General features: G+C 42.7%; 1 protein-coding gene across 1 annotated transcript in view; it reads right to left on the minus strand.

Moving 5' to 3' along the window:
• Cryl1 (crystallin lambda 1) overlaps nucleotides 1-13,174 on the minus strand; it is a 131,389-nt gene extending 118,215 nt beyond the window's left edge. The window contains exons 1-2 of the mRNA XM_090342441.1: nucleotides 13,037-13,174; nucleotides 2,638-2,745 (exon numbers count right to left, since the gene is read on the minus strand). Of these exons, the coding sequence (XP_090198567.1) occupies nucleotides 2,638-2,745; nucleotides 13,037-13,077 (149 nt within the window). The 5' untranslated portion in view covers nucleotides 13,078-13,174. The remainder of the gene's footprint in view (nucleotides 1-2,637; nucleotides 2,746-13,036) is intronic.
• Between the last annotated feature and the right edge of the window lie 1,807 nt (nucleotides 13,175-14,981).

Below are 14,981 nucleotides of genomic sequence, written 5' to 3' on the forward strand. Positions count from 1 at the left end.
GATCCTACACAAAACTATTTGTATGAATCAGGGAGTCTAGCAACTAAGGAAAAAAATTGAGGTTCCACATTCAACCAAGAATATGTTTAATTTTAAAAAGAAAAGAAAAGAAAAAGAACTTGGGGCTGAAGTATAGCTAGCTGAATGGTAGAACACAGGCTCAGTAGAAAAAGGGGGAAAGAGAGAGGGAGAGAGGAAGAAGAAAGAGGAGGAGGAGGAGGAAAAGAGGGAGGGAGGGAAGGAAGAGAACTCCCAGAAGGGAAAACAACACATGAAAAGATTCTCTAGATCATGCCCATAGCAAATACACCATTATACAAGGGAACTTCAAAACAATAGCTAAACAGTGAAATCATCCCAGGTGCCCAACAAAAGATGAATGGATGAAAAGAATATTATATACATACATACATACATTATATATACATATAATGAAATATTACATAGCTGTAAAGAAAAATGAAATCATGGCATTTGCAAGAAGATGCATAGAACTGGAGAACATGTTGAATGAGATAAGCTAAGCTCAAAAGGTCAGATATCACGTACGATATCATATGTGAAAGCTAGACCTAAAAGACATACATATTCATGGTGTGCACATTCATATGTATGTATGCATATATAAGTATATATGTCTATGCACACATAGAACATGATTCTAAATAACAGACTATGTATACAGATGAGGAGAAAGAGAAGGAAAGAAAGATGGAGTGTAGACGATTTCAAAATACAGTAGAACCGTATGAAGATGGCATAAGGAACCCCAATGAAAGCTATTGTTTGAAAGGGAATTGAGAGGGCAGGGGAAGAGAAAGCAATCGAGAAAGTTATTATGAGAAAAATGTAATATATAAAAATATAATATATGCATGTTAGAAATCCTTGATAAAATGTAATGCCTTCTAAAAAATGAATGACAGAAAAGTAAAATGCAGACAGAGGGAAGGGTACCAGCAGAAGGGAAAAAAGCTAACAAAGAGGGTAAATAAGGTTAAATATGATGTAGTTTATTTGTGTATATGAAAACAGAACAATAAAACCGGTTGGGACTGTTTTAAGAAGGGAAGTGGGTTAGGAGAGAGTGAAGGATGAGGTTGGTGAGAATATATTGCTTACATTTATGGAATGTTACAATAAAACTCCCTTTGCACAACTAATATATGCTACTTTTAAAACAAATTATATGTTCATGGACATCCCCCAAAGAAAGACAATACAAAATGAAGGCACATATAAGTTGGTTAGAGTTTTCTCCATGATGATCGATGCAGGGAAAGTATGGTTGCCTTCCTTCCAGTCCCTTATCCTTGGTCTTTGTCTTTGGGTTTCATTCATTTTTCTATCACCAAGAATACTATCCTTAATTCTCAGTCATCAATTTTGGTAAGTTCCTCTGCGTGCATGTGTGTGTGTGTGTGTGTGTGTGTGTGTGTGTACATGTGCCTGTGTTCACTGGTACTGAGACATGAACTCGAGGCCTGAAAGCTGTTTTTTTTAGCTTTTTCACTCAAAGCTGGGGTTCTACCACTTGAGCCACCGCTCTACTTCTGGTCTTGTTTTTCTGGTGGGGGAGGGCTGGTTAATTGGTGCTAAGACACACACAGACTTTCAACCTCAATCCTCAGACCTCAGCCTCCTGAGTAGCTAGCCTTACAGCTGTGAACCAGTGACATTTGGCATACCACACATCCTCTACTCTTAGGCCATTAACTAGTACAACTATCACAGTTACTGACATCCATATAAGTAACTTCAGTTCTGTCTTTTCATGTAAGTACTACCACTCTAACTTGTGTCCTGCCACCATTATCAATAGGTAAAAACAAAGACTGGGGGTGTCTGTTCCTAAAGAAGCAATTCCCATAGCCAGGGTGACAATCCTATAATCCTAGCAACTCAGTAGGTTAAGATCTGAGGATCTCAGTGTGAAGCCAGACTGAACAGAAAAATGTATGAGACTATTATCTCCAATTAACCAGCAATAAAGCTGGTAGCAACAGTGTAGCTCAAGTGATAGGTAGAGCACCAGTCTTGTGCAAAAGCCAAGCAAAAACCTAAGGCTCTGAGTTCAGACCCCAGTACCCGCACAAAAATTTTTCATTTAAGAAATAGAAAAATAAGTAAAACACATAGAAAAATTCTTGGAAATCCAGAAGAAGAAAAAAAAAAGTAAACATGCCAAATAGAAAGGGATAAAAATCTGGACCAAGTATATGAACAAGTAATTAAAACTAGCATGAACCCAGTACTGATGGTAGACTGAGAATGGAGGTTTCAGATTTGAACTCAGAAGAATAAAATCCATGAGATTCTTACTCTAATTAAACTGCAAAAGGAGCTGGACATAGAAGTATGGCTCAAGTGGTAGCATACCAGTCCTAAGCAAAATAGACAAGCAAGAACACAAGGCGGGCCCTGAGTTCAAGCCCTCTTATAGACATAAAAATGAAAAGCAATTCCCACCATGGTCGATTCTCCGGATACCCAGACTTTATCATCTCTCAGGCACTGCACCAGCTGGCCTATCTTTACAGTCTTGAGGATCTGATACTAAAAAAAAAGAAGAAAGAAAAGAAAACAGAGAGAAGAAGCACCATTTCAGTTCTACCCAGAAGGTGTCAGCCAACCTACCTAATGTTTTCCAGGGCATTTGTTATCTGCTGTTGTTCAATATCATAGAGTTTCACCTTGAAGCCTCCACTGGCAAACAACATAGCCCAGCTTCGTCCGATGAGTCCGCTAAGGGAGAGAAAATGAAGACAAGATTCGAGTTAATTCAACAATTATTCTATTTTTTAGACCTTATCTAAAGCTGGGTACCAATAGCTTACACCTCTAATTTGAGCAATTCAGGAGACTGAGATTTGAGGATCATGGTTTGAAGTCAGTTAGGTACAAAAGTCTATGAGTCTCTTATCTCTCCAACTAACACCAAATAGCTGGAAGTAGACCTGTGGCTTAAGTGGCACTATGCCAGTCTTGAGTGAAAAAGCCAAGCAAGAATGTAAGACCCTATGTTCAAGCTCCAGTACTAGCACACGCACGCACGCACGCACGCACGCACGCACACACGCACACCGCACGCACACACACAAACACACATGCACACACACACAATTATATGCATTCTACTCTTCCAACATTTAATAAACACCTTAGAAATACACACCTTGGGTTGAGATTCAGTCAGTGGTACAGCACTTACCTAGCATGCACAAAGCCCTGAATTCCATCCTGAGCAAGACACACACACACACACACACACACACACACACACACACACACACACACACACCACAGCATACTGCTGGCTGCTAGTGGCTCATGCTTATAATTCTATCTACTTAAGAGGCTCAGGGCTGAGGATGATACATTGAAGATAGTTGGAAAGTCTGTGATACGCTTTATCTTGAACTCAGGGGCTGGGCACTGTCCCTGAGCTCTTCAGCTCAAGGCTAGTGCTCTATCACTTGAGCCACAACACCACTTGCCACTTCCGGCTTTCTGGTGGTTAACTGTAGATAAGAGTCTCTCGGACTTTTGTGCCTAGCCTGGCTTTGAACCCTGATCCTCAGACCTCAGCCTCCTGAGTAGCTAGGATTACAGGCATGAGCCACTGGTGGCAGCTAACATTTTTATTTTTAAAGGCAGAAATGGAGGTGTGGCTCAAGTAGTAGAATGCCAGCATTGAACAAAATACTAAGGGACAGCACCCAGGCCTTGAGTTCGAGCCCCAGGATCAGCACAAGAAAAGTGAGGGGGGAAAAATCCAAAACAGCACACATTTTAATAAGTCTATTTACTTAACATATTCCCTCTTCTTACTGAGGAACTCCTAAGCCCAACTCCAGTGTCAGCACTAATATTCCATGAAAGCACAGTATACCAGGTCCTCACATGACATGCTCAACAACCTGAAAAAGAACACTCCAGTAGGGAGGCAACAAAGAAGCATGAGGCAAAGGCATGTGATGAAGCCATTTGGACGCTGTCTCATGGAAATCTCCACATAATGAGCAACTATAGATAGCCTTCTGTTACAGCAGGTTTCACTGCTGCAGAGTCAACCAATTACAGGCGGAAATTATTCAGAAAACTGCACCTATAGCGAATATATACTTTTCCCCCACTACCTCTATAACAACATAATGAAACAGCTATTTTTATGTCATATAACAGATTATGAGAAATGCAAACCTGGTGTGCCAGTGGCTCACATCTGTAATTCTAGACCCTCAGGAAGTTGAGATATAAAAAATTGAGATTTTAAGCCAACAGGACCGAAAAGTATTGATACTCTTATCTCCAATTAACCAGCAAAAAGCCATAAGTGGAGCTGTGGCTCAACTTGAGTGAAAAAGTTAAAGAACAGCACCTAGTCCTGAGTTCAAGTCCCAGTACCAGCAAAAAGGAAGAAGAGAAGGATGGAAGGAAGGAAGGAAGGGAGGAAGGAAGGAAGGAAGGAAGGAAGGGAGGAAGGGAGGAAGGGAGGAAAGAAAAACAGATGATGCATTTTATATAAGGGACTTGATTGAGCATGCACACAGATGTCAAGAGACAACTGTATTTGTCCTGGTCTCCCCAAATAATTCCTGCAGCCAGGCACTAGTGGCTCACACCTGTAAATCCTAGCTATTCAATAGGGTGAGATCTGAAGATCACAGCTTAAAGCCAGACCAGGCAGGAAAGTCTATGAGTCCCTTATCTCCAGTTAACAACCAGAAAACTGGAAGTGTTGCTATAGCTCAAAGTAGTAGAGTGCTAGCCTTGATCAACAGAGCTTAGGCACAGTGCCCAAACCAAGTTCAAGCCCCACAACTGACAGAAAAAACAATTGCTGCAATCTTACTTTGGAGCATGGACTGGTGTCCAGGCACCTGTAAACAAGTTTCAAGTCCTACTGCTATTAATCTTCAATAACCCTAAAAGGTAGATACTGTTATTACATTATTTTATGTGTAGGGAAACTGAGGCACAAGGAAGTGAATCCATGTTATTCATGCTGAAGCTAAATGGAGCCAAGAGTCCTTATTCTTTTGTGTTGCTTTTCTTTTGAGGGGGGGTGGCTACTGAGGTTTGAACTCAGAACCTTACATTTACTAAGCTAACACTCTAATATTTGAACCATGCTCTGCTCCCCCAGATATTTCTGCTTTCATTATTTTGCAAATAGTCTTTTACACCCAGGCCAGCCTAGACTGCAATCCTTCAATGCCTCCTGCATAACTGGGATGACAGGCACAGGTCCTTCCACCCAGCTTTTATTTGTTGAGATTAGGAGTGGGGGGGAGGCGCTCACAGTCTTTTGCCTATGCTGGCTGTGAACTGCAAACCTCATGATCTCAGCTTCCTGAGTAGCTAGGCTTGCAAGCATGAACCACCACATCAGGCTTGGGTCTTTACTCTTAACTCCTAGCTTTTAACCACAGTTCCAGACTTAAAGGAAAATGAAAAAGACAAAAAGGTTCCTGTGGGGTTGTGCAAAGGATGCCTACTACCATCTTTTACTAAAAGGAAACGTGATTGTTTCTAGGGCTGAGCCAGGAAAGGTATAAAATGAACCTGAAGCCACTCATCTGTACGAACAGGCCAGGTGAAAGAGACCCGGGAGCCCAGCAGACGATCTCCTAATAGCCACAGCAACCACAACTTTAGCAACAGAATAAAGTAGAATCAGTTTATAACAAAAGTTAGGGATTAAATATCCACAAGTCAGCTTGGCATTGGAGCCTCACGTCTATAATGATAGTGACTGGAGAGGGGGAGATCTGACCATGACAGTTGGAAGCCAACCCAGAGCAGGCAAATCCAAGAGCTTCTTTCTTGTCTCCAATTAACCAAGTGAAAAGCAGAAAGTGGAGATGTTGCTCAAGAGGAAGGGCACCACCCTTGAACAAAGAAGCAAAGTAAGAGTGTGAGTACCAGATTTCGAGTCCCAATACCAGCTCAAAAAAATCTACAAGTCCATACTGACATACTAACTTCACTAAATGTCTGAATTTAAAAATAACAAACATCATATTAGGTCCCAAAGATGCTATTATTATTATTATTATTATTATTATAATATTTGTGTCAGTATTGGGGCTTGAACTCAGGACTTGGGTACTTGTCTCACAGCTTTTTTTACTCAGTGTTAGCACACTACCAAAAAAGAGCCACAGTTACAATTCTGGCTTTCTTGCTGGTTAACTGGAGGTGAGTAAGTCTCAGACTTTCCTGCCCCTGATGGCTTCAAACCATAATCCTCAAGTTTCGACTTGAGGAGTACAGTAGTTAGGATTAGAAGTATGAGCATCAATGACCAGACCAAACACTTTATGTAGTTATGTCCCCTCATACAGCTGAAGCATCATGCTCCATGGAGCAGAAGTCCTTCTGCACAGGAAACAATTTTACAGTCAAGAAACATAGCTAACACTTTCTCTGTCAGATGTTCAAGGTCCATTTCAACAATGATAAGTCATGCTGACAGTATATGACAGTATACATAGTCCCTTGATAGGATGTGACACAAATGGCATTTTATCTCTATGGTCTTCTTACTATAACCTCAGGCTCATTATGAGAAAATATTGTGTGTGTGTCTGTACTGGGGCTGGAATTCGGTGCCTGTATGCTATCCTTAGTTCTTTAACTCTGAACTACGCTCTACTGCTTGAGCCATTTGCTGGATAATTAGAGATAAGAGTTTCACACTTTTCTTCCCATGCTGGCTTCATATCACAATCCTCAGATCTCAGCCTCCTGAGTAGGTAGGATTAGAGGTGTGAGTCACCAAGAAGTGGTGCTGTAGCTCAAGAGACAGAGCACTAGCCCTGAGCAGAAAGTGTCCAAGGACACTTGGCTTATCGAAATACCACTTCATTCAAACTAGGAAAGGCCTCTATCCACATACTGATCAGTTCTGAACCTACCACAGCAAGGCAGCATACTCAAATAAGTACGGGGACCTCTCATATCCTAAGTCTGCCACACTGTGAAAAGGAAAGGTAATAACGTAAGGAAGAGGGACGAACTCAGGAAAGGAGTGAGTTGGCCAGTGGTACAAAGGTAGAAGGGTAGGGCTTCTCCTTTGAACTATAAATTGTAAACGTAAAAGACTTACTACCACAGAAGGAAGTAGTCTCATAAAGCAAATTTCCTCCAGCTTGATCTACATTTTGAATGCAGGAATGTTTGAAAGAGTATTTTGGTAATGAATTTTTTGTTTTTGCCAGTCCTGAGGCTTGAACCCAGGGCCTGTGCACTATCCTTGGGCATTCTCAAGACTAGAGCACTACCACTTGAACCACAGTACCACTTCAGGCTTTTTCTATGTATGTGGTACCAAGCAATTGAACCTGGGTCTCTGTGCATGCTAGGCAAGTACTCCACCACTAAGGTAAACTCCCGGCCCGGTAGTGATGTTTTTTTTGTTTTGGGACAGTACTGGGAATTAAATCCAGGGCTTCATGCATGCTAAATAAGTACTCTATATTGAGGTACCCCTCCAAACACACACACACACACACACACTCTCACACACTCACACACCATTTTATTTAAAAATTATGGTCTCAGGCCGGGATCATAGTCTAGGAGAGTGTTCACCTAACATGCACAAAGCCCTAAGTTCAATTCTTTGGTACCACATACTCAAAAAGCCAGAAGTGGTGCTATGGCTCAAGTGACAGAGCACTAGCCTTGAGCAAAAGTGTCCAAGGATGGTGCTCAGGCCCTGAGTTCAAGGCCCAGGTCTGGCAAAAAAAAAAATTATGTTCTCACTATGTAGCGCAGGCTAGTCTAGAATTTGTAATCCTCTTATTTCGGTCTTTAAGTGCTGAGATTAAAGACATGCATCACCATACTCAGCCTTCACTTATTTTTACTTTTTTTAAAGCTAATAGAAGATCCAGTTGTTATCTATCTTGTGCTTGTTGCCCACATTGTTTTTCTAATGCTGGATTGAACAATTATCTAGTGTTAGGTATCAGGACTGAAACTCAGAGTTATATCCTTATATCTAAGAATTAAGGTTCAAAGCCAATCCTAACAGATAAAATGTTGAACTTCTTACCTCTAATTAGCCCACAAAAGCTGGAAGAAGAAGCATGGTTCTAGTGGTAGTGAAGCAGCCATGGGTGATCAGCCCAGCAACAGCTAGAGGCCCTGAGTTCAAGCCCTAGGATAGTGGCACACACACACACACACACACACACACACACACACACACACACACTAGTTCCCGAGTAAATTAACTCATCATAATCACTCTTTTATGGTTTAAAATGTCACATAAGTCAACATTTCCAAAAGCAGATAATATTTATACTATATAAATGTAGAAAAGCTGAGTACTGGTTGCTCATACCTGTAGTCCTATATACTCAGTATGCTGAGACCTGAGGATCCCAGTTCAAGCTGACATGTTGAATTGAAACCCCTTTATATAACTACTTAAAGATAATTAAGTAAAATAGAAAAATGCTGCAAATCCAGAAGAAAAATAATAAACATACCAAATAGAAGGGGGATGGAAGCCTAAACAAAGCATATGAACAAGTAATTAAAACCAGCTTGAAAATGCATACTACCTCCATGTAACAAAAAGCAAGCAGAAAGCAAATCAAGAACAGAAGGTGAAAAGGCTAAACCTGATGATGATGCACTTATGGGGGACAGGTACTCAAACACTAGTGAGGGGGATTGGTTGAAGCATTTGGAAGGCAGCTGAACAGCCTATGTCATTGTCACTGTTGGCTGGGCCTGGTGGCAGAAATCAGAAGGATCACAGTTCAAGACGAATCCAGGCAAAAAGTAACCAAGAAGTTATCACAACAAAAATAAGGTGAGTAGGATGGCATATTTCTGGGATCCCAGCTGAGTACGAGGCCCTAAGTAGGAGGACTGCTGTCCAGAGATGGGATAAAGCCAAAAAAAAAACCCATAAAGACTGTATCTGAAAAATAAGCCCAAAAAGCTGGGTACATGGGCCAAGTGGTGCAGTACTTTCCAAGAATGTGAGGTCCTTAGTTCAAACTCCTAGTACTGCCCCTCAAAAACAAATTGTCACTGGTAATGGGCATGGTAGTATATGAACATAATCTCTGAATTCATGAAATGGAAGGAAGACTAAGAAAGTCCAGGCTAACTTTGGCTATATAACAACACTTGTCTTAGAAAAGCTGGTGGGGGTGAGGGTAGGCCGGGGAGAGGGAGAAAAAACAATCATCTGTTGTGGGTGAGTATGTTTGTGGTATACTGCTCTTCTTAACCTAACATAAATGTCTTAGGTCAAATATAGTGACTTTATTCCATATTCTCTGACTCAGTCTCCCAGATGTTAGGGTCATAGGTATACACCACCATGCCTAGCTATTTTATCAGTTTTCATTTCCACTTACCATGAGGTCAGGTGTGGAATTTTCCACTTGTAATGTCAACCCTTACAAAGTTTCAGATTCTGTAGAATTTTCTATACAAGAGTTTTTGGATTCAGGATGCCAACAAATTATTTTGAACAATTCTTGAATATAGATATGGGTAATCTGTTCTATATTTTCAAAGTTTCTGTGTATTTAAATTTTTCTGTAACAAAACTTGTTGGGGGAGTTAATAATAGGCATTAAAAGCAAAGTCAGTTTATTTTTATTTTAGTAGGGTTCGTGGCCTGTATTGCCTGTTTTCTACTAACAGATGAGAGCTGAATCTTAGAGCTCGGTAAGGCTTAGAGGTATATGGCATGCTTATCTTACCTTATTGGAGAAGGACCTGGATTCAATCTATAGCACCAAAAAAAAGAATGAATGAATGAATGAATGAATGAAAGGAAAAAAGGAAAGAAGGAAGGAAGGGAGAGAGAGGGGGGAGGGGGAAGGGAAAGGGAGAGAGAAAGAAATGATAAAAAAGTTGCCTCCTAGAAGCTAGCAGATATCCCATACAAACATATCATTAATCACTCATGATTGAACATGAACTAGATATGTGACCTGAAGCAGCCACTGGCTTGTTAACATCCTGTGGCCTGGCTTGCCGAGAGTTGCTGCTCAGCCAATCCGATTTCTTCTTCTGAAAATTAGACTTAAAATACAGGAACTGTAGTAAGTTAGTAACATATACTATAGTTTAATGTTAGAGATGGCATCAGATGCCAAAGGAGTAGGAAGAGGCCAGGTACCTGTAATGCCTTTAATCCTAGTGACTCAACAGGCTGAGATCTGAAAATTGAAATTTGAAGCCAGACTGGGAAGGAACGTCTAAGAGATTCTTATTGCCAACTAATTAACAAAAAGCCAGAAGTGGAGATATGGCTCAAGGCCAGAAGTAGAGGTGCGGCTCAAGGCCAGTTAAGGGACAAAAGCTAAGAGACAGTACCCTGGACTTGAGTTCAAACTCTAATACCCGCAAAAATAGAGAGAGAAGTGAGCTTCCCACAAGAAGAAGGCTTATATAGCAAGAACTAAGCTGCATAGATATCACAGGATACCTCCCCTCTGAGAGCTGAAAAGTTCCTTACCCTTGTTTCCTTAGCTTTCTTGTCTCTAATACTAACACTCATTGGGCCCAAATAAAATTAGCTTCCTGTCCTTAGAGTCTGTGTCATCTTGTTAAGGTTTTCTGAACCACCAGATACCTGGTGACCAGCTATAAGTAATTTAACAACTTTACCATTCTGATCTTCCTTAAAGCCTTGAAATGATTAAATCTCAATTACTACAAAAAGCTAATCCAGGGGCTGCAGTGTGGCCTAGTAGTAGAGTGCTTGCCTAACTAACGTGCATGAAGCTCTGGGTTTGATTCCTTGGTATCACATACATAGAAAAAGCCAGAGTGGTGTTGTGGCTCAAGTGGTAGAACACTAGCCTTGAGAAAGCCCAAGGACAGTGCTCAGGCCCTGAGTTCAAGCCCCAGAACTGGCAAAAAAAAATAAATACATAAATAAAAGTGAACCCAGTAAATATTTATTCTATTGCATTGCAGTAGAAGAAAACTTAATAATGTTGGTTCTAGTCTAGTGTCATTAATGCCAGTTAATGACAAATCCACTCTTTGATATTTTTTAGAGTATCTTTCCACTTTACAGTTCATCAGGAAAATGCTAAAACTGCCCCTGTACTGATATGAGTTAGCTATGGAAAATTTGCAAGTATGAGCTATTAAATATTTTCCAGGATGAACACATTAGTGTTGGAGTATCTTCATGGGCAACTAGAGGATTTGAAGTTCTTAAGATTGAGGGATATCTAGTACATAGGGTTTCTCTATATTTTTAAGTCTTCCCAAGTCCATTCATTCATACACACACACACACACACACACACTTTCTGATAAATGTGCAAATATTGGTCTACTGAGATCTGTAAGAGTATGCATGACATACAGACAAAGGTAAGCAACAGTTATACCTTACAAGTATAAAGGGAAAGTTCCAAGCCCAGCAAATACTAAAATGTAAGGATCCAAAGTACAAGGCTGACAGGGGCAGAAAAGTCCCCAAAACATTTTAACTTTAGTTAACTGAGAAAATAGGTGTGACACAAGTGGTAAAGTGCCAGTTTTGAGCAGAAATAGCCAAGCCAGAGCACGAGGCCCTGAGTTCCAGTTCTAGGACTTAGGCGCGCGCACGCGCGCGCGCACACACACACACACACACACACACACACACACACACACACACACACACACACACATCTCACCATCACTATCACCACCTCAGAGCCAGGCATGAGTTTCCCTTCTCATCAGTTCTACTCTTCTGTGAAAGGTAAAAAAAAATTTTAATTAAAAAAAAAAAAACTGACAAGCATCTTGAGGCCTTTCCTCAAAGGGAAACCCCAGACCTTAGACTTGGCTCACCTTGGTAAAATGATGAGGGTTACAAACAAGCTCATGAGCATAAAGGGACAGCAAGCCACCATCAAAGGTGATTGTAATTATCAATAGCAAGGATTAGCATGTTGATAGACTGGCTAAATAGCTAACCCATGGAAATGCATATATTTGCCCGGTGTGAGTGGGTACAGGAGGTTAGAACTCAGTCTCCAATTTTCACTTCTGTCATTTGGTCTTTGCTCATAGCTGGAACTCTACTACTTTAGCCATGCCTCCCATTCCTATTTTTCATTGATTTATTGAGATTTTCAAAAAGTACTAGGTGGCTGGGCGCCAGTGGCTCACGCGCTTGTAATCCTACCTACTCAGGAGGCTGAGATCCTGAGTATCATGATTCAAAGCCAGCCTGGGCACGAAAGTCCTTGAGATTCCTAACTCCAATTAACCACCAGAAAACTGGAAATGGCGCTGTGGTTCACAGTGGTAGAGCACTAGCCTTGAACAGAGTAATTCAGAGATAGCGCCCACGAGTACACCTCCGTCCTCCCCCCAGAAAGGTTCCAGCTGTTGGTTTACTGGTCTGGCTTCGAGCCTTGATCCTCAGATCTCAGTCTCCAGAGTAACTGGGCAAAAGCAAAACAAAACAAAAACGACGACACAGGAACAGAAATTAGTTTGGACAAAGCTTAGGATATTGAATTGACAAGGTTTCTCTTGTTGGAAATGCTATTTGCCCACAAATTAGGCATGCCCCTTGCAATTCCTAAACCCTGGTAGCCCCACTCACAAGGACCCCCTGACCAAGGCCAATGTCTTGCAGGCAGCAATGTCTGCTCTTGTCTCTTATTACGAGATTCCCCTCGGGTTTCTCTTTCATAAAAGGGGACTGAGAACACGTTCTAGCAGGATTGTTACCAGAATTGCTTCAGCACTCCTGTATGGATTATCCATACCCATTGCCACAGCAGCCTATGAATCTCGGGGTTAAATCACCCTGCCAAGTCACCACTGCTGGCCCCCACAGCGCAGCTAGCTCGGTGGAGAGTAGCCAAGGACCAAGGAGCCCTGGAGGGCGGGAAGCTGCGGCGCAGCCCTTGGGGACAGCCCTGCTGCCCATCCGAGGGCCGCGACGCAAGGGCCTTCCACTTGGGGCCCAGCGTCTCCGGAGCCTCCCCGGGCTCCAGTGGCAGCCATGCTGCTCTGGGGAGAACTTTACCTGCCAACGATCACCACCCCGCCGGCCTCTGAGGACGCCATGGCCAGGAGCCGGGCTGGGCCGAGAAATGCACCTAGAGCGCTAAGAGTAAGCCTGGAGTGGGCAGAGCTGTCGCTGGCGGCGCCCGGCGCGAAGCTGAGTCCGGGCGCCTTGGGTGGGGCGCGCCGCGTCTCGAGCCCATTGGCTGCCACGGACTGGTGGGCGGGGACCTGGGTGGGCGGGGCGCTGGGCGCCAGAGGCCCTGGCACGCTGCTGCCAGTCCCCTCTCGCAGGCGGAGCCGCGGGCGGGGCGGGACGGGCCGAGGCTTGTGGAGGCGGAAGGCCTGGCCCTTCCAACTCCAGTCGGTTTTGCTTCTTTGTGAGTTTCTGTGAGCCTTACCCACAGGAAGAGACTTGGCCAGGCTGGCCCAAAGCTCTGTCACTAAAGCGCATCCCCACTTCTCGTTTGAAGATATTTGCTAGCACGCCTTCACTAGGATATTAAGCGCGTCTGAGGCTGGGTTTACCCTGGTGTTGCCTCTCCAGAGAAACACCTGCCGCCTCGCTTCACAGGGGAAATCTGAGGCCTGGGTACTTTGGGAAAGCAGGAAGGAGAACGTTCAGATATCTTCATCTGAGAAGCAGGGAAGGGCATTTGGTTTCTTCTAGTGTACTGCGGAGACGGCATGTCTTCTTTCCAGAGGTGGACCTGGTCCCTGTATAAAATAAAGGAAGTGACAAGCCAGGCATCCGTGGGGCCTGCCTGTAATCGTAGGCAGAGAATCGTCAGTTCTAGGCCAGCCTGGGTTCCTTAGAAAAAAACAAAACAAGGAGGGCAGGAAGGAAGGATTGAAGGAAGGAGGGAGGGAGAGGAAGGGAGGAGAGAGGAAAAGCACTCCTTTTCTGGGACACTTCCCAGAGCCGAGTCAAGAAGATTAAGCAGAGCCCAAGCCTAAAACAGGTTTTTATATATTTTTTCCCCTCATTTGTTTTCTTGGCGTTAGGAAGACAAGAAAGGGAAACCTCTGAAAAAGGATTAAGTTTTAAAGAACAATTTCACCAATTATCCATAAATATCTGTAAAGGCATTTATTTAATCTCACTTAGTGAGATGAAAAGTAACCTAACTAAAAGCTCAGTCATCTATCACCCATTATTAGCCTGGCTGACTGACTTGCACATGTAATCCTAGCTACTCAGGAGACTTGAGCTCTCAGTTCAAAGCCAGCTAGTGCAGGAACATTTGTAGGACTCTTGTCTCCAGTAAACCACTCAAAAAGCAGAAGTAAAGCTGCAAGCCAAAGATGGTAGAGTGCCAGCTTTGAGGATAAAAGCTAAGGACAGTGCTTGGGCCCTGAATTCAGGCTCCAATGATAGGAGGGGGAAAAAAAGAGCCAAATACCTGCCAGGCAGCAGTGACTTTTTTATTGTGACAAGGCCCTACCTGACTGATCCAGAGACAATGACCAATTAGCATTGTGACCAAGGCTAATTAGTAATATATGCTTCTGATCTCTCTCCTGTAAAGTCTGGAAGCTCATGTCAGTACCCTGAAGACTTGGGGGAATTACTAAATGTATTTTTCACCTGTTCTTCCCAACATACCTATGTTAAGTAAGTCCCTTCACTGTCTCTGTCCTTTATATCTTTTAATTGGCATATTGCAATAAGTGAATGAGGCTAAAGTGTTAAAACATTAGGAGCTGGGATTTACACCCTAAAACTTGGGTCCAAGCTTTGGTGCCCACAGTATAAAACTTGAAGCAGAGCACTTGAGGTGGAGTATGGTGAGCAGTTGCAGAAAGAGCAGATAATTAAGCACTTCTCTGAATCCCCAGAGCTTCTGAGGGCCATTAAACACTGATTTTTGTCTAGGTTTCTTTCAACTTGCAGATTTTTTTTTTCTTATATCAGTACCGGGGCTTGAACTCAGCTTGTCTCCCCACCACCGCCACCACTACCGCAC

The sequence above is a fragment of the Megascapheus bottae genome, chromosome 11 (assembly GCF_031878675.1).
Source record: "Megascapheus bottae isolate mThoBot1 chromosome 11, mThoBot2.hap1, whole genome shotgun sequence".
Taxonomy (NCBI): Eukaryota; Metazoa; Chordata; class Mammalia; order Rodentia; family Geomyidae; genus Megascapheus; species Megascapheus bottae.